Here is a 24050-nt window from a genome sequence, read left to right on the forward strand (position 1 = left end):
CTAGTGAGATTTTCTTTTTAATAGCCATTAAGGACTAGCTAGCCAGCATTTTTAACGATGTTATGTCTTAATAAATCACAACTAGGGCCAATTTAATTTTCCATTCAAACAATAATAAAAAAGAAAGTTGAAAAACCAGTTGTTGCCTTACAGTGCAATCTGATGCATGTCTGCTCAGAAGGAGGTCTGTCTTTCCAATGGAGCTTACATACCATTGGATTACCATTTAGTGATTAAAAAGATGAGAAGAGCCCTGCTAGAGCAGACCGGAGGTCCACTTAGGTGCAATCCTGTTCCTAACACTTGCCAGCTCAAATGCTTCTATGAAGCGCACATGAGCTGTGCATGAAGGCAACATCCACCCAACAACTGGTATTCAGGGACAGACTTCTCTGGACCATGATGGTCCATGCAGACATCAAGGACCCAGCAGTCCTCATCTGAATGCATCCACTACCCTTTTAGAGCCATCTCTGGCACTGGCCACCACCACATCTTGGTAGCAAATCCCCTATGTCAATATGTCCCTGAGTAAGAAGTACCGGTGGGACGTGGGTGGCACTGTGGGTTAAACCACAGAGCCTAGGGCTTGCCGATCAGAAGGTCAGTGGTTCGAATCCCCGCGACGGGGTGAGCTCCCGTTGCTCGGTCCCTGCTCCTGCCAACCTAGCAGTTCGAAAGCACATCAAAGTGCAAGTAGATAAATAGGTACCGCTCTGGTGGGAAGGTAAACGGCGTTTCCATGCGCTGCTCTGGTTCGCCAGAAGTGGCTTAGTCATGCTGGCTACATGACCCGGAAGCTGTACACCGGCTCCCTCAGCCAATAAAGCGAGATGAGCGCTGCAACCCCAGAGTCAGTCACGACTGGACCTAATGGTCAGGGGTCCCTTTACCTTTAAGAAGTACCGGTACTTTTATTTTGCCTATCCTTGTCTCAGCTGCCACTCAAGTTCTCTGTGTGCCTCTTGAGTGTCAGTGTTATGGGAGAGGGACAAAAAACCATCTTTAGCCAGTTCCCCACACATTATTATTTTATAAAATTCTGTATTATTATTTTTTTTTTTGGGGGGGGGGAGAACACCCACCCAATTCCCCTAATAATCTTTGCTCTAAAAGTTCAAAGCCTCCATTTTCAAAGTCCTCCTGAATATGGACAGCGGGTATCAATAGTGACACTTCCAAAAGGGACAATAATGTTAAGAGAAAGGTTCTGCAAGGCAGAGATCCCACTTCCTAGCACCTCTAGGTCGGCCCAAGAGAATGTGCTTTCTGAAGGGAAGGCGGAATCACCTTGCTGGAGGCCTCCTTCAGACTTCCTAGGATTCTGCAGCGGGACACAGCCTGGTCCTCCAAGGAGAACTGCTGGCCAAGACCATTTCAGTGGCCTCAAATGCCACTTTGGAGCACCAGGCCATAAAAATGGATTACTTTTCATTTCTTTTTTGAAGAGAGGCCAGTGTTCTGAAGCCTCAGTATCTGCCTCACAACGTCGGGCCTGCCAGCTTTAATAGAATACAGAAAGCTTTGCTGGAGTCTTAACTCTATCCTTGTACACTACAGTTATTTTAACATTTGTTAGTGCATTGTAATATTTATAATGTGTGGCTGAGCGTCTTGTCTTCAACTCAAAAGGAGTACAGTTGCCTTTTGTACTTTGCAGCTGCAAGTAAAGTCTGTTTTCAGCTGATAATGTCTTGTCTTCTTGGCGCTGAGGGTGAAGAGAGGCTTTTCCCGCCTCTCAAGCCGGCTATGTCGTGTTTGCTGGCTATTCTCATTCAGAATAGAGTCATTCACACTTGCTCAGTCAAAAAACAAAAACTGGTAGATGCTAAAATTAATCCTAGACAGGGTCATAAAGCTACAGGAACAATTCAGTAAGAACATTCATTACGGAATATTGAGCATCTATTGTGAAGGCATCGTGAAAAGACTTTACGAGTGTCCTTAATATTCAATTTAAGGTGCTTTTATTCCGTTTTAAAGGAAACACTTTAAGGATATTTAGCACTTACTTAACTCTGAGTAGGGACGTGGGTGGCACTGTGGGTTAAACCACAGAGCCTAGCGCTTGCCGATCAGAAGGTCGGTGGTTCGAATCCCCACTATGGGGTGAGCTCCCGTTGCTTGGTCCCTGCTCCTGCCAACCTAGCAGTTCAAAAGCACATCAAAGTGCAAGTAGATAAATAGGTACCACTCCAGCAGGAAGGTAAACGGCGTTTCTGGGCGCTGCTCTGGTTCGCCAGAAGCGGCTTAGTCATGCTGGCCACGTGACCCGGAAGCTGTACGCCGGTTCCTCGGCCAATAAAGCGAGATGAGTGCTGCAACCCCAGAGTCGGCCATGACTGGACCTAATGGTCAGGGGTCCCTTTACCTTTAACTCTTGAGGGTTCAATGCACTACACACACACACACACACACACACACACACACACACACACACACACACACAATGTTATCTCACTAATCCTTAAAACCATTCCTGCAGGGCAGGATTTCCCAAACTTTGAGGTTAGCGAGTGCACAGAATTATAGAGCTGGAAGGGACCCCCCCAAAGGTGATCTAGTCCAACCGCCTACAATACAGGAATCTCAACTAAAGCATCCGTGACAGATCACTAGAGATCCCTTTGCAAGATGGCACCTTGTTAAAAATGTAATTTAGCAAATGAGATGAGGCACAGACAACGCTGCTGCTCTGCTCTACCAATGAAAACAAAATCTCCTCATCCACTGAGATTTAGAAACTACACAGCTGAGGGGGGAAAGCATCAGCCTAGTTATTTTAGCTTTATTCTGCAGAGTAGGACTTCTGAATGAAAAGGGGAGCATCAAATAGATGCAGACGTGAAGGATAAGGGGGAAAGGAATGCAGAGGCTCCAACAATGGAATGCTTTCAGGCTCAAGAATGAAAAGCAGACAGCTTCATTTGGCAGGTTTAATTCTTTTTCCCTTCTATTATACAAAATATTTTACAATTTAAAAACATTTCCCAACAAAAATCATATACAGATATTTATAATTAAAGGGCCCAATTACACAGAAGGGGAGAATCATATGCACAGAGATAACCAGTCCCCCTTTTACTTTACAAAAGAGCTAAGGGGCAGACGGATAATTAAGACATAGGTCCTGCCCTGATCTTTTGAAGTGCGTCAGTTAAACCCCATGAACATCACACTGGAGAGCTTACTCCCTTCACTTCTTCCCCGGGCGAGTTGGGACAAAACACAACACTGTAGAAAATACGCTATGCTGGTGCCCAGTGAGATATGTCCGATCGTTTTGTGTCGTACCTTAAAAGTTAGCAGCACCTTTTTGAAGACGAGAGCCCAGAATTCCACACCATGATTCATTCATCCCTTTCGGAAAAGACACTTAAGTAGAATGATCATGTAAAACGATGTGCCAAAGACACTACAGAGAGTTGCAATTTCAGCGCACAGATGAAGTGCAGGGGAAAAGTATAAACATGTTCCTGCTCAAGGGGATTTGCTTGAGAAAGCAAACCCAGAAGATGTTAAGAGAGGCCCGCAAGCCAGCTAACTGCTGCTGAACACAGGCTATGATTCTACAGTGTTTGGTCCAAGATAAAACCATGAGTGACTGAACAGCCCTGGACCGAAGACAACTGAAAATGCATTGACGTGTAGTTCTCTGAAACATGGGGGTGGGAAGTGAGATTGGGTGGTGGGGGTGGAGGGGAAGAGGAAGCTGCCTGAATGAGGTGTGCATATGTCGGCAGATGGGGAGTTGTGGGCAGGGGAGATCAGCGCTGGCGGGGGCTCACCCTGCACTCGCAGGGGAGCCCATCGAAGAGTCACTGCTGAATCCCAAAAGCTTGCAGCAGTGTTGGAAGGTCCCGGGCGTCAGCCGCCCCATAAAGGTCACTCTGGCCCAGCATGGAGAGCGCCATACGGAGGGTGCTCCAGATGTTGTCCGACATGGCCCCCTGCTGGCCTCGCGGGCCCCGGCTCTTCTGTTGCATGTGCAAAGCCTCCAGGAAGTGCTCCACAGCCTCCCTGTTTGAAGACAGCAAGAGAGCAGGTATCAAAGGGAAGCAGAGAGAAGGGAACGTGGAGGGAAACCCAGTAATTAGGCATGGTGTCAGGAACAAGCCAGCAGTAAACCACACCACGCAAGTTGGGAGCTAACTCTTTCAATAGCAAGAACAGGTTTGACACAGGAGTGTCGGGCCTTTGCAACTCATCTCCGACAGGTGTTGCCCCCTGGAAGCGGTTGCTGGGACTGAAGGTCCACAGCTGCCTAAGTCCCCTCCTCCCTGTTGGAAGAACGCCCCCGGGAAGGGTGCCCAACTTCCCAAGACACCAAGGCTTGTCTCCGGTGGTCATTCTCTGGCTGGATATAGCCCTCAGTCCAGAGAGACCGGTAATAAGCGACCCCTCCATCCAGAGAGGAGCACACTCGTCTTCTGGTATCCCATCACAGAAGAAAGAGACAGTCAGTAGTCTACTCACTACTTTATTTACAGACTGTACACGCAGCTCTCGCAGGCATGTCTGCTCTCCTGAGCAGCTAGAAGAGAAGTCTGACTCAACACACACTTCAACTCAGAAGCGAAAGTAACTCTCCAGTTACATGAGAACAAGCAGAGACTTCCTGTCTCACGCTCACAGACACCACATGATGTCAACAATGTGCTGCTTCTCGCAGCTGGTGAGATATAAAAATCCCAACACTCCCCAGCGCTTTTCTCAAGCAATCAGAGACTGTGCCTGCATGAAGTCAACTTCTCCACCCTCTTCATGCCTCTGCTGGTTCTAGGAGACCGGGGTGGGTGGGGAGGTGAGCTTTTTGCAGCAGGAGGGAGAGACACCTGTGACTCTTAAGAAGCCGGACTCATCTCTGCCTCTTGGCCTCCAACTTACCTGCTTCTGCTCCTGCCTCCGCTTCTGGACTTCTCTCTGCCACAGACGCTCCCAGCTCACTAAGCCCTGTTACCTCTTCAGCTTCCAAAACCTCCCCCCCCCATGTTTTCCCTCTGACCACTCATTGTTGTCCCACCACCACTCCCTGGGCTCTGTGTCCTCTTCCCTTGATGGTTCCTCACCTGGTTCCCTCCCCCATTCCTCTGCATCCAACCAGCCCATGACACATGGCGAGATCAAGGCGGCAGTTCCAGGGCTCCCACGCTCCTCCATGCCCCCTGCTTGTCAAGCCACAACTCCCCAGGAGCTATGGAAATACATTTGTAATAGACGCTGCTCTACTCCTGCTTAACCCTTGCAAAGCCAAGGCAAGAAGCCAGTCACGGCCAAACCAATCTCAGCTTGTCTGCATGGAAGAAGCATCACTATTATTAGTTTTTGCTCATATAGTATTTTTTAAATTAGTTTCCAATTACAATAACCCAATAAAAGCCTCATTGTCAATACCAAATTATAATACAATTAATACAGTGGTGCCCCGCAAGACGAATGCCTCACAAGACGAAAAACTCGCTAGACGAAAGGGTTTTCCGTTTTTTGAGTCGTTCCGCATGACAAATTTCCCTATGGGCTTGCTTCGCAAGACGAAACGTCTTGCGAGTTATTGCGAGTTTGTTTCCTTTTTCTTAAAGCCGCTAAGCCGTTAATAGCCGCTAAGCCGCTAATAGCCGTGCTTTGCAAGACGAAAAAAGCGCAAGACGAAGAGACTCGCGGAACAGATTAATTTCATCTTGCGAGGCACCACTGTAATGCCAATTGTTCAGATGCCAAATTATATTATTTTGTTGACCCCCTGCATGCTAGAATTGATGATTCGATAATTTACTTTAACTCTGCATTCCAAAAAAGCATCGCTAATTTTTAGAGGTGCCTCTGACCCCAGGCGATAGGTAATATTTGGCAGGGAACTGGAACCACAGAACCCACAGACCAGGCTCCAAAACAAAGGCATATCCACAGTGCTTCCAGTTTAAAGGATTGATCCGACCTATAGAAAGGCACAGAGAACTCTTTCCTTTAAGCATTCAAACGAGGAACCACCAAGGGTGAGCGAAGGTGACCATTTTGACCTGGTAATGGCCTGGCGGCAGGCTTCTAGTCTCTCATCTCAGAACACTACCGCTTGCAAAAAGCAGCCCAGCTGGTGAAGAGGACTCCAGGCTCCATCTTGAAATGCAGCCCCTGCCCCCCCCCCCAGCAGCTTCTGGTTTGCTTCCTCTTGGGAATGATTTCAGACTTTCCCTGAGATGCAGAAAAGCACAGCTGACATCTGCCGGGGCTCCGTCCACATTCCAAAAGACGAGCGAATCATTCCCAAGAAGAGCCACAAAACCACCATCAGAATGGCGCCGTTTCCACCAGATCTCAAGAAGCGGAACCAGAATTTGGTCAACAGCTATGGGGGCACAGGGGGTAGAGGCAGCCTGACCTTTCCTTGTCCCTCACCCTTAAGCCGCTCACCTGTGGGCGCCTAGGTTGATGCAGCTGATGCCGAGGTTGTAGCGGGAGCGGATGTAGCCAGGCTGCAGTTCCAAGGCGTGCCTGTAGGCGGCCACAGCTTCTTCACTGCGGTTTCCATTGGCCAAAGTAGCCCCAAGTTTGTTCCAGAGGAGATGATCCTGCGAGGAGACCAGAGAGAGCCTTATTCAACCCAGGAGTTCTTCCACAGAGAGTGCATGCTTCATTCAAGAGCAGCACATTCCTTCCCAGCTTCCAAAGGCTTCCAGACCCCACCCACCGGTTACCCCTCTATCCCTCAAGTTCCCCATGATTTTAAAAACCGCACTGGTACCCACGTTGCATAGTTCTTTATAGGTCCAATTCCAGGTGCTTTTGTTTATAGAACAGTACTTTTCTGAGCACAACTCAAAAGTGTTGGTGCTGAGCTTTAAAGCCCTAAACGGCCTTGGCCCTGTATACCTGAAGGAGCGTCTCCACCCCCATCGTTCAGCCCAAACACTGAGGTCCAGCTCCGAGGGCCTTCTGGCGGTTCCCTCACTGCGAGAAGTGAGGTTACAGGGAACCAGACAGAGGGCCTTCTCGGTAGTGGTGCCCGCCCTGTGGAATGCCCTCCCATCGGATGTCAAGGAGATGAGTAACTATACAACTTTTAGAAGACATCCGAAAGCAGCCCTGTATAGGGAAGCTTTTTAAAGTGTAATGTTTTGTTATGTTTTTATATACATCGGAAGCCGCCCAGAGTGGCTGGGTCACCCCAGGCAGATGGGCGGGATGCAAATAATAAATTATTATTAGTAGTAGTAGACGTTTAAAGCCCACGACAGTCTAGAATCTGGACACTTAAAGAACTGCCTTCACCTTTATGAACCTGCCTTTGCCTCAAAGTTGACGGAAAGACTGTGGCCTTTGATTCTGAAAATGAAATAAACATCCCCCCACTCAGCAGAGTTCAAGAGAAGGCCAAGTCCGAACTCATTTGCCTCTGATGTGCTCTATTTTCTATGTGGGCACATTTATTTGTTCTTTGCATGGTTGAGCATTCAGGTCAGGCAATCCCCACACCCGCGAACTGAGCGCTGCAGCCCTGATGCAGGATTCCCACCCTGTAAGTCCACCTCCCCAACCTCACACTTTTCTCAGCCACGCTTGTGCTCACGCCTTACATTGGGCCGCGCACTCAGCGCAGCAGTGAAGCAGTCCACAGCCTTCTCGTACTCGCCGCTCAGGTTGAAGAGAACGCCCAGGCCGCACTGCACGTCAGGGTCCACGGCAGAGGTGTTGCTACGCACAGCCGCCAAGAAGAGCTCCTTTACTTCCACAAAGAGCGAGCTGGGGCGCGTGTGGAAAGGACAGAGAAATGTACAGGTAAAAAAGGTAAAGGACCCCTGGACAGTTAAGTCCAGTCAAAGGCGACAATGGGGTTGCGGCGCTCATCTCGCTTTCAGGCCGAGGGAGCCGGCATTTGTCCGCAGCTTTTCCGTGGCATGTGACCAGCATGACTAAACTGCTTCTGGCGCAACGGAACACTGTGATGAAAACCAGAGGGTACGGAAATGCCATTTACCTTCCCGCCAGAGCGGTACCTATTTATCTACTTGCACTTGTGTGCTTTCGAACTGCTAGGTTGGCAGGAGCTGGGACAGGAGCTCACCCTGTTGCAGGGATTCGAACAGCCGACCTTCTGATCGGCAAGCCCAAGAGGCTCAGTGGTTTAGACCACAGCACCACCCGCGTCCCAGAAAGATATACAACAGGGTAACGAATCACAGAATTGCAGAACTGGAAGGGAGCCCTGAGGGTCAACCGGGCCACACCCCCACCATGCAGGAACCCCACCTGTATTTCCCCAGTCCTCTTCCATCCTCGCTTTCCCCCGTTTCCCACACTCACTCGGTTAAAAGGGAGCCCAGGATGCGTTTGGAAGGCCCAAGGCCCGGGCTGGGGCTCCCCGCTTCCTCCTCCTTCCCTATCAGATGAGCGTAGTCTGGCTTGTGGCGCAACCAGTCGCGCAGGGTCTCGCAGGCCTGCTTCTGCAGCGACTCGTTGGTGAAGCTGACCGCCAAAGCCATGAGCGCCGTGAGGTTCCCGGGCTGCAACTCCAGGCACCTGTGGGAAAGAGGTCAAAACATGCAAGTCAAAAACTGAAGGGGATCATTACTGACCTGGCCACAGTGATCCATGCGACGGTCATCTCCAGGCTTGACTACTGTAATTCGCTCTACGCAGGGCTGCCCTTGAAGCTGTCCCAGAAACTCCAGCAGGTGCAGAATGCCACGGCGAGGCTCCTCACAGGGTCTCTGCCATGGGAGCATATTCACCCAGTGCTTTTCAAGCTGCACTGGCTCCCGGTAGAGTACACGGTCAGATTTAAGGTGCTGCTTTTGACCTTTAAAGCCCTTCACAGCCTAGGACCCTCGTACCTACGGGACCGCCTCTCCCAGTCTGCCCCACGGAGAGCCTCAAGGTCCATAAATAGCAACACCCTAGAGGTCCCAGGCCCTAAGGAAGTTAGATTGGCTTCAACCAGAGCCAGGGCCTTTTCAACTCTGGCCCCGGCCTGGTGGAACACTCTGCCTCATGAGACTAGGGCCCTGCAGGATCTGATTTCTTTCCGCAGGGCCTGTAAGACAGAGTTGTTCCGCCTGGCCTTTGGCTTGGAGCCAGTTTGATTCCCTCCCTGCCTCTCTTTCTTTTTTCTTTTCCTTCTCCTCCTGTGATGGGGCTACATTTTAATATTTTAATGTTCCATTATTTTAATGTTGTATTTTATTTTTGTTTTTAAGTTGTAATCATTCTTCTTGTTCTTATTATTGCTTGTAAGCTGCTCTGAGCCTGGCCTTGGCTGGGGAGGGCGGGGTATAAAAAAAATTATTATTATTATTATTATTATTATTATTATTATTATTACTGTAACCTCAGGAGGAGGAGGAGGGAAGGAGCAGGTTTCTTGTTTCTTATCTCAGAACATTCTTACCAAAATGAAAAGCAGCCCAGCTGGCAGGGAGGGTCCAGCCTCCCTCCTCATATGCAAACCCTCCCCAGCTGGCAGATCTGCAGCAGCTATTGCAAATGTACTGGCTGCAGAGAGCTCCTAAGACTGGAAATTCATAACAAAATAAAGCTCTTTCCCCACAAGAAGGTTTGCAACTGGGCAGCACTGAGAGATGGACCTCTGCCACATGTGTTTTCCGTCCTGTTAACTCTCAGGTTTTCATGTTAAAATAAGGTGCGGCGAGTGTCTGCCAAAGACTCAGGGACTGTGAGGGAACTCTGTGGGCTGACATCTGTCACGCCAAGAAAAAATGTAATTCTTCCCAGCTTCCAGGCCATTCTCTGGCTCTGTTTTCCCTTCCCCAGCTGCCAGTGCACTACAGGGGTCATCCTTCCTTCGCAGTTTGAGCACAGTGTCAAACTACTGTCTCAAAGTGTCTCTTCTCCTGGTGCCAAATTAGATTTATGGCCATAATATTGTATTTTTCAAAGGAGGTCTTACACCAGAGACTTTGCGGGAGGACCTTCCCTACAGGAAAAGGCTTGGAATATTTTGGTTTATAAAGCAAAGGAAGACAACTAGGAACCAAATAGGAGGCTGTGATGAATGACTGCGCCGTCTTTAGGGTCCAGCCAAGGTTCAGGAACTCAAACAAAAAGCAATTCTTCATAATAACATTAAAAGCTTTACTTAAAGGTCTGTTGGAGAAAGAGGGTTTCAAATGACATCACAATTTAAAGCAACTCGGAAGCAAGGAAAACAGCAAAACTATCTTATCTGGCTAAAGATTAAGTAACACACAAAATACTGGAAGATGAGCAGCAGGGCAGACTTCACTCTGGAATCATGACAGGAACCTTTGCGATGAGAGCTACTACACAATAGCCCAAAGCCCAAATTTAAGCGAATGATGGCCAAGGTCTCATAACCCGAGGCAGCCAATCAGGATGGCCAATTGGTACAGCCTTCAAGAAAATGGGCATTCACCCCTCCCATCCTCAAGGAGCAAACACCTGTTTGGATCACGAGTTCTCCTTTTCCTTAATTCTGGCCTCAAGAGCCTGATAAGGAACATCTGTGCTCAGATCCATTAGTCCAGAATTTCTAGCAGCTCCGCCCCCCCAACCCCAACCCCAACCCCAAAAAACAAAAAAACAAATTAGGCTTAAGGGGGACTGATTCTCCACTAGCGAGAACATCACAATATACTGATATATCATAATGTTTTAAATAAGGACAAAACTATATAAAGGTGAACAGTAGCGCTGGGCGATATCTGGTTTTCAACATTGTGATATATCATTTGCTAAACATTGAGATATATCACAATGTCTGAAATAGGGATGGAGCTATGTAGAGGCATTGGCTGGCTTCACAGTTTTTCCCATACTGTGATTTTTGTAAAACACACACACACACATACCATGATTCGCAATCTATCACCAAGTTCAAAAGTTATGAAACTGGTATCATAATACGGAGTTCAAACTGGTTTTGTATGATATATCAATATATCGCACATAGCTATTCTCCACAGAGGCTTATAAATTTATGAATGGAGTTCTTGGAATCATATCAAATCAAATCATATCAACGCTAGGACTTGGGTCACGGAAGAATGAGGTTTAAAGATTCAGTATACCACCAGCATCTCTAGCCAGTTGGTTCCAGGTGGCATGCTGGACTTTGCCTCTGCAATTCCCAAAAAAGAAACACAATCTCAAGACGTTACTACGCCAGGCAGGTTACTCACTTCCTGAGAGCACTGATGGCTAAAAGCTCCTGCTCATTCTCTGCTTGCGTCGTTCCCAGGTACTGCCAGGCCTGAAATGGAGACATGACAAGGAGTCAGAGCTGTTTTCTCTGTGCTTACTCTGCTGAAGAGTAGGGGCGAGTACCCAACTTCTGAAACATTTCTGCGTCCTCTCCCCCAAAGTGCCCAACTTCTCAGCGCTCTGAAAGGGAAGCGAATCCACTCAGGGCCAAGGCAGATGCTGCCCATTTTCCCATCGTCCACAGCCGGGCAACTCGGCAGCTAGCACAGTGCCACAAAGCAATGAGCAGTGACCCAGTTTGTCTTGACAAAGGGCCAACACCCCCCCGGCAGCCTTCCCCAGCCTGACCTCATCCCGAGGAGAGGAGAGGAGGCCTGGCGCTGCCTCCCTTCACTCACCTCCATGTGATCCGGGTTCTGCTGCACAGCAGCCTCAAAGTACAAGACGGCGTTGGGCAGGTCGCCTTCCTCCAGGCACTTCAGCCCTTCCTCAAAGGCCTGGGGATGATCGTGCACGGGGTTCTCTTCTTCAAACTGGTATCCCTACCAGGGAGGGAGAGTAAAGTTGTTGTTGCTTTTAAAGTGGATCTTGCAGCGTTTGCTATTTTATTCAAGAGGCGGAGGAACACAGACCGTTCATCACATAGCAAGGAGACCCTCCCCAGAGCCCAGAGAGGACATTCCCTTTGGGCTCCGGGGAAGAGTGGGAGGGGCAGCAGGGCTTTGTTGAGGCTGTTCAGCCTCCCTGCCTAACAGCTGGTGTGTGGGGTAGCGCAGCAGCAGCTGCTGCTTCCCTGTGCATCAGCTGACACCCCCAACACACACTCTCCAGGGTGCTCCCCACTTCTGAGTTCTCGGCACCACGTGTGCCATGCACAAGTTGGGAGTTGCTTGTACCTACATTTTATAATTTAATTATGAAGGTTAAGGGACGCGGGTGGCGCCGTGGGTAAAACCTCAGCGTCTAGGACTTGCCAATCGCATGGTCGGCGGTTCGAATCCCCGCGGTGGGGTGCGCTCCCGTCGTTCGGTCCCAGCGCCTGCCCACCTAGCAGTTCGAAAGCACCCCTGGGTGCAAGTAGATAAATAGGGACCGCTTACCAGCGGGAAGGTAAACGGCGTTTCCGTGTGCTGCGCTGGCTCGCCAGATGCAGCTTTGTCACGCTGGCCACGTGACCCGGAAGTGTCTCCAGACAGCGCTGGCCCCCGGCCTCTTAAGTGAGATGAGCGCACAACCCTAGAGTCTGTCAAGACTGGCCCATACGGGCAGGGGTACCTTTACCTTTACCTTTTATGAAGGTTACTTTGTTTGTTGTTGTTATTATTATTATTGATTCAATTTATATACTGCTGTTTATCAAAAGATCCTAGGGCGCTGTACAACATTGAAAATACATTACAGAACACCAACGATAAAACCATAATACAGTGGAACCTCGATTTTCAAACGTAATCCGTTCCAGAAGACCGTTCGACTTCCAAAACGTTCAAAAACCAAGGATCAAAGGGCTATCAGCAAATTCAATGGAGTAAAATGAGAAACGTGCCTCAGAAGCCATTTGACTTCCGAGGCACATTCGAAAGCGGAAGCGTTCACTTCCAGGTTTTTGGCATCCAAAACTTTTGGGAGCTGAGATGTTCGAAAACAGGGGTTCCACTGTAAAAAGTATAGCAACAGACAGCCTAATCATAAAACAGTAATCATCATAGGTCATAGTCTATCACAGGCCATAGATTATTTAATAGCCATAGGCCTGGGTAAAGAGGGAGGTCTTTGCCTGGCGCCTAAAGGCATGTAATGATGGTGACAGGCAAGCCTCTCTGGGGAGAGCATTCCACAGACAGGGAGCCACCACAGAAAAGGCCAATTCTCTTGTTGCCACCCTCTGAATCTCTCTGGGATGAGGGACCTAGAGAAGGGCCTCAGATGACAAGTGCAGGGTCTGGACATTGTAGTTTTACTAGGCACTGTAGAGTTAAACGCAGAGAGAGAATTCTGTACCCACTTGCTCACAACCCGAAGTTAAGCAACCAATAGGGATGAGGAGGTGGGGGGGGGGGGAGAAGGAGAAGGCCCCAAGCAGAGCCTCTGCAGGAGTACCTTGTCATAAGAGGAGCTGGCAAGATCCTCGTAGTCCGTTAGCCAAGGGTGGGCCTCTGCGTCTCGCTTGGCCATCTCCTCCCACTCAGCCTGGAGCTTGTCCCAGAAGTCCACATCTGACTAAAGAAGAGGGGGAAAGGAAGGTGAGGGAAACCCACCTCTCAAATGAACGCAGCAGAAGTCTCACTCCAGGGCAAAGCTTTTACAGAGTTACGATTAAATACAATAAACTCTGCTTATGGGAGACACAGAGGCATACCAACAAACGAACGTGTGTGCATTAGGGGATGTCCTGAAGTAGAAGACCTTGTGCATTATATCTTGCGCTGCCCTTTATATACTTAAGCAATAGAAAGATTTTTAGCACCTATAAGGACAAGGTCCCCTGGCCAGAACCCCTCTGACATTTTATATCTCCTCACAGACACAGATAAGTACCTGGCGTGTAGCACTCTTTGCAACTGGCGCTAGGAAAATTAGAGCAAATTATATAGCCAAGGTAGCCACCAACTGTAAAGGAAATGAATTTATTTGACCCTATCTACATCAAGCTAGGGTCGCAGGTGGTGCTGTAGGTTAAACCACAGAGCCTAGGACTTGCTGATCAGAAGGTGGGGGGTTCGAATCCCCGCGAAGGGGTGAGCTCCCGTTGCTCGGTCCCTGCTCCTGCCAACCTAGCAGTTCAAAAGCATGTCAAAGTGCAAGTAGATAAATAGGTACCGTTCTGGCGGGAAGGTAAATGGCGTTTCCGTGTGCTGCTCTGGTTTGCCAGAAGCACTTAGTCATGCTGGACACCGGCTCCCTCAGCCTATAGAACGAGATGAGCGCCGCAACCCCAGGGTCGGTCACGACTGGAGGTAATGGTCAGGGGTCCCTTTACCTTTACGTCAAGCTATATTCTATCTTTATCACCAAACTCTGAATGTAATTGCACACTGTATTAACATTATTTTTTAATATATTAGTGGCCATGTGATAATTTTAGCTTATAAATTTTATTGTTTAATGTCTTAACTTGTATATTAAGGTACGTTTATAGCTCTGTTTAGAGTAGTTAATGTTTTGATAATATAAATATTTTAAGCTTTTTGTATCAATCCAGTATATTTTCTTCTAATTGCTGAATGATTCTGTGTACATTGTGGCAGCCTCTGGCTATGTGCAATAAAACTGACTCACTCACTCCAGGGGAGCCCTGCCCTCACCGGTGGTTACGTTACCTCCACGGCAGTCTTGGCTTCCTCAAACTCGTTCTCCAGGCCCAGCGTGTCTGCAGAGTGCGCAAACTGATCTACCCAGGCTTCGGATGTGTTCTAGAAAGAGAGCATAGCAGGAAGGTACTTTTCCCCCACCTCACAGATGGATAAAGGGTGCAGCCCGGTCCCATTTCTTAACAAAGCAACAACAAACCAACCTATGGTCACGTAAAGCATACTCAATAAACACATGAGACGTAACCGGCTGTGTTCTTAGATAAATAAGATATACTATTCATAGTATCAAATTGTAAATTTTAACAGAAGTAACTCATAAAGATCAACAAATGAACAAAGCAGAAGACCTAGTGGATCAGATCACTCTATAGTGAGTTCTTGCATAAGGTCCATCTGTGTAATGGTGTCCATTCCACCTGTCTGTTCATAAAGTCCAAACCATCCACATGAAAGGTTGTTGTTTAGTCGTGTCCGACTCTTCGTGACCCCCTGGACCAGAGCACGCCAGACACTTCTGTCTTCCACTGCCTCCTGCAGTTTGGTCAGACTCATGCTGGTAGCTTCGAGAACACTGTCCCACCATCTCGTCCTTCGTCATCCCCTTCTCCTTGTGCCCTCCATCTTTCCCAACATCAGGGTCTTTTCCAGGGAGTCTTCTCTTCTCAAGAGGTGGCCAAAGTCTTGGAGCCTCAGCTTCAGGATCTGTCCTTCCAGTGAGCACTCAGGGCTGATTTCCTTCAGAATGGAGAGGTTTGATCTTCTTGCAGTCCATGGGACTCTCAAGAGTCTCCTCCAGTTACAGTTCCACAAAATCCTTTCACAGAGTCTAAGACAAGGATTTCCGGAATACTGGCCTTGTTTCGCCATCCTGGGCTTCATCAGTAGTTAAAGCTCATATGTGATATTACAGGTCAGTGGATCTTATGGCATAGTAGTAGCCTTTCATGTGGATGGTTTGGACTTTATGAACAGACAGGTGGAATGGACACCAATACACGGATGGACCTTATGCTTGAACTGATCCACTGGGTCTTCTGCTTTGGTAATTTGTTGAACTTTATGAGTTACTTCTGTTGAAATTTACAATTTGATACTATGAATAGTATATCTTATTCATCTAAGAACACAGTCGGTTACGTCTCATGTGTTTACTGTCCCATTTCTTGGCAAACAATATGGCAGGCACAGCGGAGTGTAAAAATTTGGGCCTAGAGGACAGAATGATCACTGGAAGGTCTGTGCTGTGGGTCTTCTCTGCCCCTAGACTACATACACACTGCTCTTTGTGCAAGTTGACACTCCTGACCCCCAGTTGTACTCCCAACACTGATGACGTTGGTTACTGGCCACACAAGAGCATGTTGCAGAGAAGCACACAGCCCGTGAGCAGCAGAGCTCTACCTGTTGGGAGTCCTACCTGCTGCTGTATAAACTCAGTTGCCCATTGTTCTGCCTGATCCTGGTCTCTGGGGGTAATGGTCACCCGATTTGCCTCGATGGACACCCTCCCATCTCCAATCTGGCGGACAAACTTTAGGAACTGCATGAAGAAAGGAGACACAGGGAGAGAGACCATCACCATCCGTCCCTCAGCACAACCTCTTCTATCTGAACTAGCCTGGACCATCCGGACTGAGCAGAACCAGCAGGAAAGAAAAGAGGAGGCACATTTGGCTTCCTTGAGGGAAAAGGAACCTGGGAGCGGGTCCCTCTCAAGTGGTAGCCGCTTAAAACAGTTGAAAAGGGTCAGAAACTCTTATTTCCTTGAAAGTAACTCCAAGAATAGGGACGTGGGTTAAACCACAGAGCCTAGGGCTTGCCGATCAGAAGGTCAGCGGTTCGAATCCCCGCGATGGGCTGAGCTCCTGTTGCTCGGTCCCTGCTCCTGCCAGCCTAGCAGTTCGGAAGCACGTCAAAGAGCAAGTAGATAAATAGGTACTGCTCTGGCAGGAAGGTAAACGGCGTTTCCGTGCACTGCTCTGGTTCGCCAGAAGCGGCTTAGGCATGCTGGCCACATGACCCAGAAGCTGTACGCCGGCTCCCTCGGCCAATAAAGCGAGATGAGCACCGCAACCCCAGAGTCGGCCACAACTGGACCTAATGGTCAGGGGTCCCTTTACCTTTTAACTCCAAGAATAACACCAGGCTGGAAGGTCTAGGCCCAACTCCCACCCTCAGCTCAAAGCCCTTTCTGCCAACCTTTTGCCCTGGATTGGAAGCAAGAAGATCAGGGAACATCCAAATCCCAATTCTTAAAACAAGACTGCCATTTTTCAAGGAGTGAAGGCAGAGAAGGGAGAGGTGTGTGGGGAGAAGAATGTGTGAGTGCAGACAAAATGTGTGAGTATTTTGAGGAGGAAACAAAACGTTGCCTTCTCTGAGGGTCTTCTGCTGGTTCCCTCATTGTGAGAAGCGAAGTTACAGGGAACCAGGAAGAAGGCCTTCTTGGTGGTGGCGCCCTCCTTTCAGATGTCAAGGAGACAACTTTTAGAAGACATCTGAAGGCAGCCCTTTATTGGGAGGTTTTTAACGCTTGATGTTTTTATTATGTTTTTAGATAGGCTGTAAGCTGCCCAAGAGCGGCTGGGGAAATCAGATGGGCTGATGGTCAAGCACTCATAATATCTGTGCCCAGTTCCCTACGAAGAGAACTCTAGTCTCTTTTTTTACCTCAGAGTCATTCAGTTTCGGGTCATCCACTTTTGCGAGAAACTCATTGGCAGTTTTCTTGAGGTCTTCTTCAGGCTGGTATTCCTCATACCTATGATCAGAAAGAATAAATGTGGTTCAGGAACAAGCTAGGAAGACGCTATGTACTTAAGCGTTTGGCACACCACCAGAAAAATAAACCGTTGGTGTGTTTATTTTATATCTCCCAACCCTCCAGTTTGCAATGCAGCTTATAAAACGATCAGTACACAAGCATTTCAATAACAGCATTTGAAAGACTATTAAAATGGCAGAAAACAGCCTACACCACCACCAACAAAAACTAAAGCCATAATTAGGAACAGAAACAGAAAGGCAAATGAATTGAAAGGCAAGGCCAGAAGGCGGGGAGAGACCTTCAAGTGAAAAGACAAGAGAGCTTCTCTGGAGAGAGATTTCCGTATCACAAAATGGCTGTCCCTGGGAAAGGTGAGTTGTGAGTGCCTGGAGGCGGTTGGAGGATGGATGGCGGCTAACAGATTGAGGTTGAATCCTGACAAGGGGGAACAGGAGGTGGACGGGTGTGGGGGACTCCCTGGCCCTGAATGGGGTAACTGTGCCCTTGAAGGAACAGATGCGCAGCCTGGAAGTCATTTTGGACTCACAGCTGTCCATGGAGGTGCAGGTTAATTCTGTATCCAGGGCAACTATCTACCAGCTCCATCTGGTACGCAGGCTGAGACCCTACCTGCCCGCGGACTGTCTCAAAAGAGTGGTGCATGCTCTGGTTCTCTCCCGCTTGGACTTCTACAATGCGCTCTGTGTGGGGCTACCTTTGAAGGTGACTCGGAAACTGCAATTAATCCAGAATGCGGCAGCTAGACTGGTGACTGGGAGTGGCTACTGGGACCATATAACACTGGTCCTGAGAGACCTCCATTGGCTTCCAGTACGATTCCGAGCACAAATCAATGTGTTGGTGCTGACCTTTAAAGCCCTAAATGGCCTCGGCCCACTATACCTGAAGGAGTGTCTCCACCCCCATCGTTCAGCCCAGACACTGAGGTTCAGCTCCGAGGGCCTTCTGGCGATTCCCTCACTGCGAGAAGTGAGGTTACAGGGAACCAGACAGAGGGCCTTCTCGGTAGTGGTGCCCGCCCTGCGGAACACCTTCCCATCAGATGTCAAGGAAATAAGCAGCTATCTTATTTTTAAAAGACATCTGAAGGCAGCCCTGTTTAGGGAAGATTTTAATATCTAATGCTGTATTGTTTTTAACACTCGATCAGGAGTCGCCCAGAGTGGCAGGGGAAACTCAGCCAGATGGGCGGGTTATAAATAATAAAGAATTATTATTATATATAAAGGAGCCTCTAAAGATGATCAAAGTGTTTGGCCTCCTTAAGAGGGAGAAGGTGGTCCAAAGTCATAAAGGGCTTTCAAAGTTAAGCACCTATGTTTTCAGTAATGCCCAGAATACACCATGAACCTTGGGGGGGAAATCCTTAAGCCCTGGTTATGTTCCATTTCCCCAGCGTGAATCAGCTGTCTAGCAGTCACATTCTGCTCCAGCTGAGATTTCAGAGTAGCCTTCAAAGTAGAGCTCCACATATAAAACATTGCAGTAGTCCACCTAGGTAAAGGGACCGCTGACCATTAGGTCCAGTCGTGACCAACTCTGGGGTTGCGGTGCTCATCTCGCTTTATTGGCCAAGGGAGCCAATGTACAGCTTCCGGGTCATGTGGCCAGCATGACTAAGCCACTTCTGGCGAACCAGAGCGGCGCACGGAAACGCCGTTTACCTTCCCGCCGGAGTGGTACCTATTTATCTACTTGCACTTGGATGTGCTTTTGAACTGCTAGGTTGGCAGGAGCAGGGACCGAGCAACGGGAGCTCACCCCGTCGTGGGGATTCAAACCGCCGACCTTCTGATCGGCAAGTCCTAGGCTCTGTGGTTTAACCCACAGCGCCACCTGCGTCCCCCTGTAGTCCAACCTAAAGGTTAACAAAACATAGGTAACAGCAGCCGTTTCTAAGCAGCTCCCTTATTAAATGCCTTTCTCCATTCAGTTCACTATAATTCTACTCAATATGGCAGGGGAACATGGAAAACAACAGCAGCCCAGAGAGCTTCAAGGTTCTTTGTCTGGATAACAATCTCCCTCTCTCTCTCGTTGATCCGAAAAGCCTTGAAAAAAATACATTAAACTGAAGACCTCTCTGTCATGGTGTAATTTTAAACCTTTCCCCCTGGGGTTGCAGGAGAAGCCAGCTGCTTTGTGAAAATGGACCTGTCTACTCAGAACTCGGGCAGAGTGCTACTTTGAACTGGATCAAATCCCAATATCTCGCCGGCGTCACTGCGGGAAGTAGCAACAGAGGTACTCACCATTTATCAGCCAGGGTCTGATCTTCCGATTCACCCAGCCACAGCTTCTCCTCCGACTGCTCCAAATATTCCTCGGCCCACTTGGCAGGAGACACAGACAAGGGGTCTTTGAAGAAATAATAATAAATAATAAATAATACTATTTATACCCTGCCCATCTGGCTGGGTTTCCCCAGCCACTCTGGGTGGCTCCCAACAGAATATTACAAACACGATAAAACACCAAGCATTAAAAACTTCCCTAAACAGGGCTGCCACCCCCCCATCAACTCCTGTCCCACCTGTAACCTCAGCAATGAATTCCTGCGACCAATCGGCTTCATTGTAATCCGTTGAGACGTCCACTGTACTGTCGGCAGCGCCAAGGAATTCTTGTGCCCAATTCTCCGACAAAGCCAGGGCCGCCACACCTGGAGCTGAGAAGAGGAAGCCGGAGGGAGTCAGAACGGTGCTGGCGTCCTACTGCCCACAAGGATGAGACAAGTCCCAATGGAGCAGAATTGGCTTCCCTGTCCTTCTTCCCAATCCATCCCCTTCCTCGGGGGGCACACACCCCTCCACAATGGATGGGCGGACATCGCCGCCATTCACCCAAGAAATATTTTGCTGGTCTCTGTTCATGCTACGACTCCCAGGCCAGACCTCTTACCTCTCTGTGGAGCCTGACGGAAGCTGGACTGCTCAATTTCCTGCATCTCGGCCAGCAGGTCATCCATCTTGAATGTTTGTGGGGCACGGGACAGCAGGGGGCCATTCTGCTCTTGAAGGAACTCTGCCACCAGCTGCCAGAAAACATAACGTCAGCGTGTGTTACGGCCAGGTGATCTACCGTCCCAAACCAGTTGAAGGCCATATCGTTATATCCATTTCATAATTTTAGACCTGGCATTATATTGTGGATCATGGTGTGTGTTAGGGCTGGGCGATGGATTGTCCAAAACCAGTTTGAAGTCCATATTGTGATATTGGTTTCAGAATTTATGAGCTGGCAATATATCTCAAATCATGACGTGTGTGTGTGTGTGTGTGCTAGGCAAAAATCACGATTTGGGAAAAGATGATTCTGTTGATTCCTGCAGCCCCTGTTAGCTCTCCCGGCTCATGCAGGGGCGCAGAGAATCACAAGAACAGGCACTGGAAAAAAATCACAATGTAGAGAAAACCACGAAGCCTGCCAATGCCTCTACATAGGTAAAGGTAAAGGTAAAGGTACCCCTTCCCGTACGGGCCAGTCTTGACAGACTCTGGGGTTGCGCGCTCATCTCACTCTATAGGCCGGGAGCCAGCGCTGTCCGCAGACACTTCCGGGTCACGTGGCTAGCGTGACAAGCTGCATCTGGCGAGCCAGAGCCGCACACGGAAACACCGTTTACCTTCCCACCGGAGTGGTACCTATTTATCTACTTGCACTTTGACGTGCTTTCGAACTGCTAGGTTGGCAGGAGCAGGGACCGAGCAACAGGAGCTCACCCCGTCGCGGGGATTCGAACCGCCGACCTTCTGATCAGCAAGTCCTGGGCTCTGTGGTTTAACCCACAGTGCCACCCGCGTCAAATCGTGATGTTTAGCCGGTGATATTTCATGATGTTGAAAACCAGATACTGCCGAGCCCTAGCATGTGTGCGAGGAGACAATATTGAGTGGGTCAGGGAGATGGAGGAAAACAAAGAAAAGAAACATGGGGCGTCTTACTTCATCTTCAGAGGCTCTTCCAAGAGGTTTGGACACCTGCAGAAGAGAAAAAGATTGCTACCCGATGGCAGAATAGAAATCACAAAGGATTAAAGAGTTGCATCCCCCAACAGATTTGTGCTTTCTTTATCTCTATGCGTTTTTTGTTTTTTTTACAATTTCAGGACAAATGGGTATTATCCATTTTTAAATAGGCAGAGATGGGGGTGGGGAGATAAGAAGGCCTAGCATTAACCACCGAGGGATTATTTTCCTTTTTTTAAAAGAAGAAGCGGTGATCCTGAACAGACAGACACTAACAGGAGTGTCCTTGGATGAGAGATAGACGATTCTCCGCTCCCCAAACCGGTACCACTCTCCGACTCCCCCCGCCCCTTCCCGCTTTGCCAAACTTACCACCTCAGGCACGGGGGCATTGGGAGGCCAAGCCAGGGGTCCCCGAAGCCCCTCCTGCTGCAGGCCTTTGTCCTGGGTGAAATGGCTGGCCAGCTTCATCAGAGGATTGGAGCCTCCGCATTCCGGCTCCACCAGCTCCCTCATTGCCATGGCGGGAGGCGGGAGACGGCCACAGCCACACGACCCTCACCTGCCCAAGGGAGAAGCAATGGCAAACCATGTAGAGTCACAAGGCTATCGTAATTATTCATCTCCTGCACCAAGGTAATCTGGCGAGGCAAGTTTCTGACACTGATGCACCGGAGAGATTACTCAACGGACTGAAGATACGACTACACTCGCAGCTTACTTATAGGTGTAGACTCTGCATGGACAAATATAATGACATTTGGAATGTGTTTATACAATATATAGCACTGTGACTAAACATATATGTTTAGGATAATAACAATACTTATATAGTAGATAAGCAAATATGGAATTGAAACAGTCTGTGTATATAGCAAGAGAGTAAAACTTTTTCTGCACACATTATTTTATTGCTGCTTTATTTTGTTCAATTGAAATATTATTATTTTGAAGGGAAGCCTTTTGATCTGTAATGCTGTATTATGTTTGTATATATGTTGGAAGCTGCTCAATCCGATGAGTGGGGAACAAGTAAAATTATTATTCTGAATAATAATAATAGACAAAAAAGCTTTTGTAAATGCATAAGGCAGGTTTTCAAAAATTGCCAACAACTGAGGCCCCATTTTCACTGCACATCTAAAGGGGGATCACGTCACAGCTTTTCCCCCAATCGTGGGAACAGTTTGTGAAGGGTGTGAGAGAGCTGAAACTCTCAAAGTTCCCTCTGAGGTGGGATTGACTTTTAAGACACTCTGGGAACCGTAGCTGCGTGAGGGGAACAGGGGTCTCCTAACCACAGCCAGGAACCTTAAACTACAGTTCCCAGGAATCTTTGAGGGAAAGCCATGGCTGTTTGAAGTGGCACGTCCTCCCAAGGGAGGCAGGACACGGGCAGACATTCCTCTGCCCACTTGCCCTGCACACAAGAGCAACACACCTGCACACAAAGTAGTCCGGAATAATTGCCACTTGCAAATGATGCAACCAAACAGCAGCACCACCTACAGCAGCCGCCTCTCAGGATGAAAGCGCAAGGAGTGCCAAGTCAGACCAAAGGTTGAACCAGCCCAGATACAAGACCGGGAGCCCCTTCACAGGCGACGTTTTCACACACGTGCCTAAAAACGTAACCGTGCGAATGCACCGACACACCCGCATCATGCAGGCACTTTGACTGGGGGAAGGCAAACCCCACAGAAGCCGAGTCCGAAGGTTCGAGGTCCCTTTGGGCCCCCCAATAAAATATTTGAGGGGGCTACCCCGCCCAAAAAAAGTTGATGGGCATGTTGCGATCGATTCTGTGGGGCGGGGCTTACCTGGGGGCCCCCAATATTTCATTCCAGTTTCACCCCCGGCAACTCCCACGTTCGGCTCTGGCCTCTCCCGACTCCTGATGTTGCGTAGAGGTGGGATGCGACTCTGCACATGCTCAGAGGTGCTCTCGCCGTGGCAAAGCCCGAGGGCTGAGCCTGGCTGGCTGGAATTGGGGGCGGGGGGGGGGAGGTAGATTCCAAGCCAAGCTCCCAGGCACTCTCTTTCCACGCATCTCAGCAAGGTCTGCACGGGGAGGCCGTGGGGTGGGGGTGGGGCGGGCTTGATGCCTGGACGACCCCCCCCCGCTGCACGACGCCCCCCCCCGGGCTCCCCACCCCCCACCCGCCAGCAAAACAACTCACCAGGCTTTGCAAGGCCTCGCTGCCTCCGGAGCCCCTCCCTCCCTCGGCTGGGTTCCTAACTCGGGTCGGGGTCGGGGGGGGGGGTCCGGCCAGGTGCTCCGATCCGGGGGGGGGGGGGCTGGTCGGGGCTCCTCCTCCGCCCAATGCAACGCCGAGCTGCAAACTCCCGGCCTGGATCTTGCAACATTCGCCCAGAAAGCAGCCAGGGGGCGGAGCCAGCGCTTAAAGGCACAGGCGCCACTCCGGGGGCCACCCGGGCGGGCGGCTATTTGCAAGGTAGCGGGGAGGAGCCGCCTGGCGTCGGAAGTTGAAGCCCACACGGGCTCCGCCGGCGGCGCATGCTCCTTGCTCCGAGGTGGTGTCAGCTTTGCTGCTTAGGAAGGAGTCCCGCTGCTTTACACAAGCGGTGTAAATAGCATGATGATGGAATAGGATGTCCCTATTTTCAGTAGAAAAGGGACGCGGGTGGCGCTGTGGGTAAAAGCCTCAGCGCCTAGGGCTTGCCGATCGAAAGGTCGGCGGTTCGAATCCCCGCAGCGGGGTGCGCTCCTGTTGCTCGGTCCCAGCGCCTGCCAACCTAGCAGTTCGAAAGCACTCCTGGGTGCAAGTAGATAAATAGGGACCG

The 24050-nt window shown here is 49.4% G+C and overlaps 1 protein-coding gene across 4 annotated transcripts; it reads right to left on the reverse strand.

The window, feature by feature from the left end:
- Positions 1-2922: 2922 nt before the first annotated feature.
- Positions 2923-23614, reverse strand: PEX5 (peroxisomal biogenesis factor 5). Of its 4 annotated transcripts, none has more exons than XM_028712312.2 (16): positions 23426-23614; positions 21618-21807; positions 21222-21257; positions 20179-20311; positions 19811-19945; positions 19530-19635; positions 17160-17250; positions 15907-16029; positions 14496-14588; positions 13276-13395; positions 11574-11717; positions 11154-11224; positions 8299-8514; positions 7572-7737; positions 6409-6566; positions 2923-4020 (listed from the first exon to the last, which is right to left on the reverse strand). In XM_028712312.2, the coding sequence occupies exons 2-16, from the start codon at positions 21765-21767 to the stop codon at positions 3819-3821; spliced, it is 1944 nt and encodes a 647-aa protein (XP_028568145.2). In that variant the 5' UTR covers positions 21768-21807; positions 23426-23614; the 3' UTR covers positions 2923-3818. The 4 variants fall into 4 exon arrangements, with proteins under 4 accessions (XP_028568145.2, XP_028568146.2, XP_028568147.2 ...); XM_028712313.2 differs by lacking the exon at positions 23426-23614 and adding an exon at positions 23066-23233; XM_028712314.2 differs by lacking the exon at positions 21222-21257.
- Positions 23615-24050: the final 436 nt, after the last annotated feature.

Source organism: Podarcis muralis, chromosome 17, assembly GCF_964188315.1.
Source record: "Podarcis muralis chromosome 17, rPodMur119.hap1.1, whole genome shotgun sequence".
In the NCBI taxonomy this organism is placed as follows: Eukaryota; Metazoa; Chordata; class Lepidosauria; order Squamata; family Lacertidae; genus Podarcis; species Podarcis muralis.

Bases quoted from the DNA above. Each gene is read 5' to 3' on its own strand.
- PEX5 (XM_028712312.2), bottom strand. From the start codon at position 21,767: ATGGCAATGAGGGAGCTGGTGGAGCCGGAATGCGGAGGCTCCAATCCT. The intron at 17,251-19,529 runs GTGAGTACCTCT...TTCTGATCATAG, and splicing joins CAGACCCTGGCTGATAAATG to GTATGAGGAATACCAGCCTG. The intron at 16,030-17,159 runs GTAAAAAAAGAG...TTCTTCATGCAG, and splicing joins CGAAACTGAATGACTCTGAG to TTCCTAAAGTTTGTCCGCCA.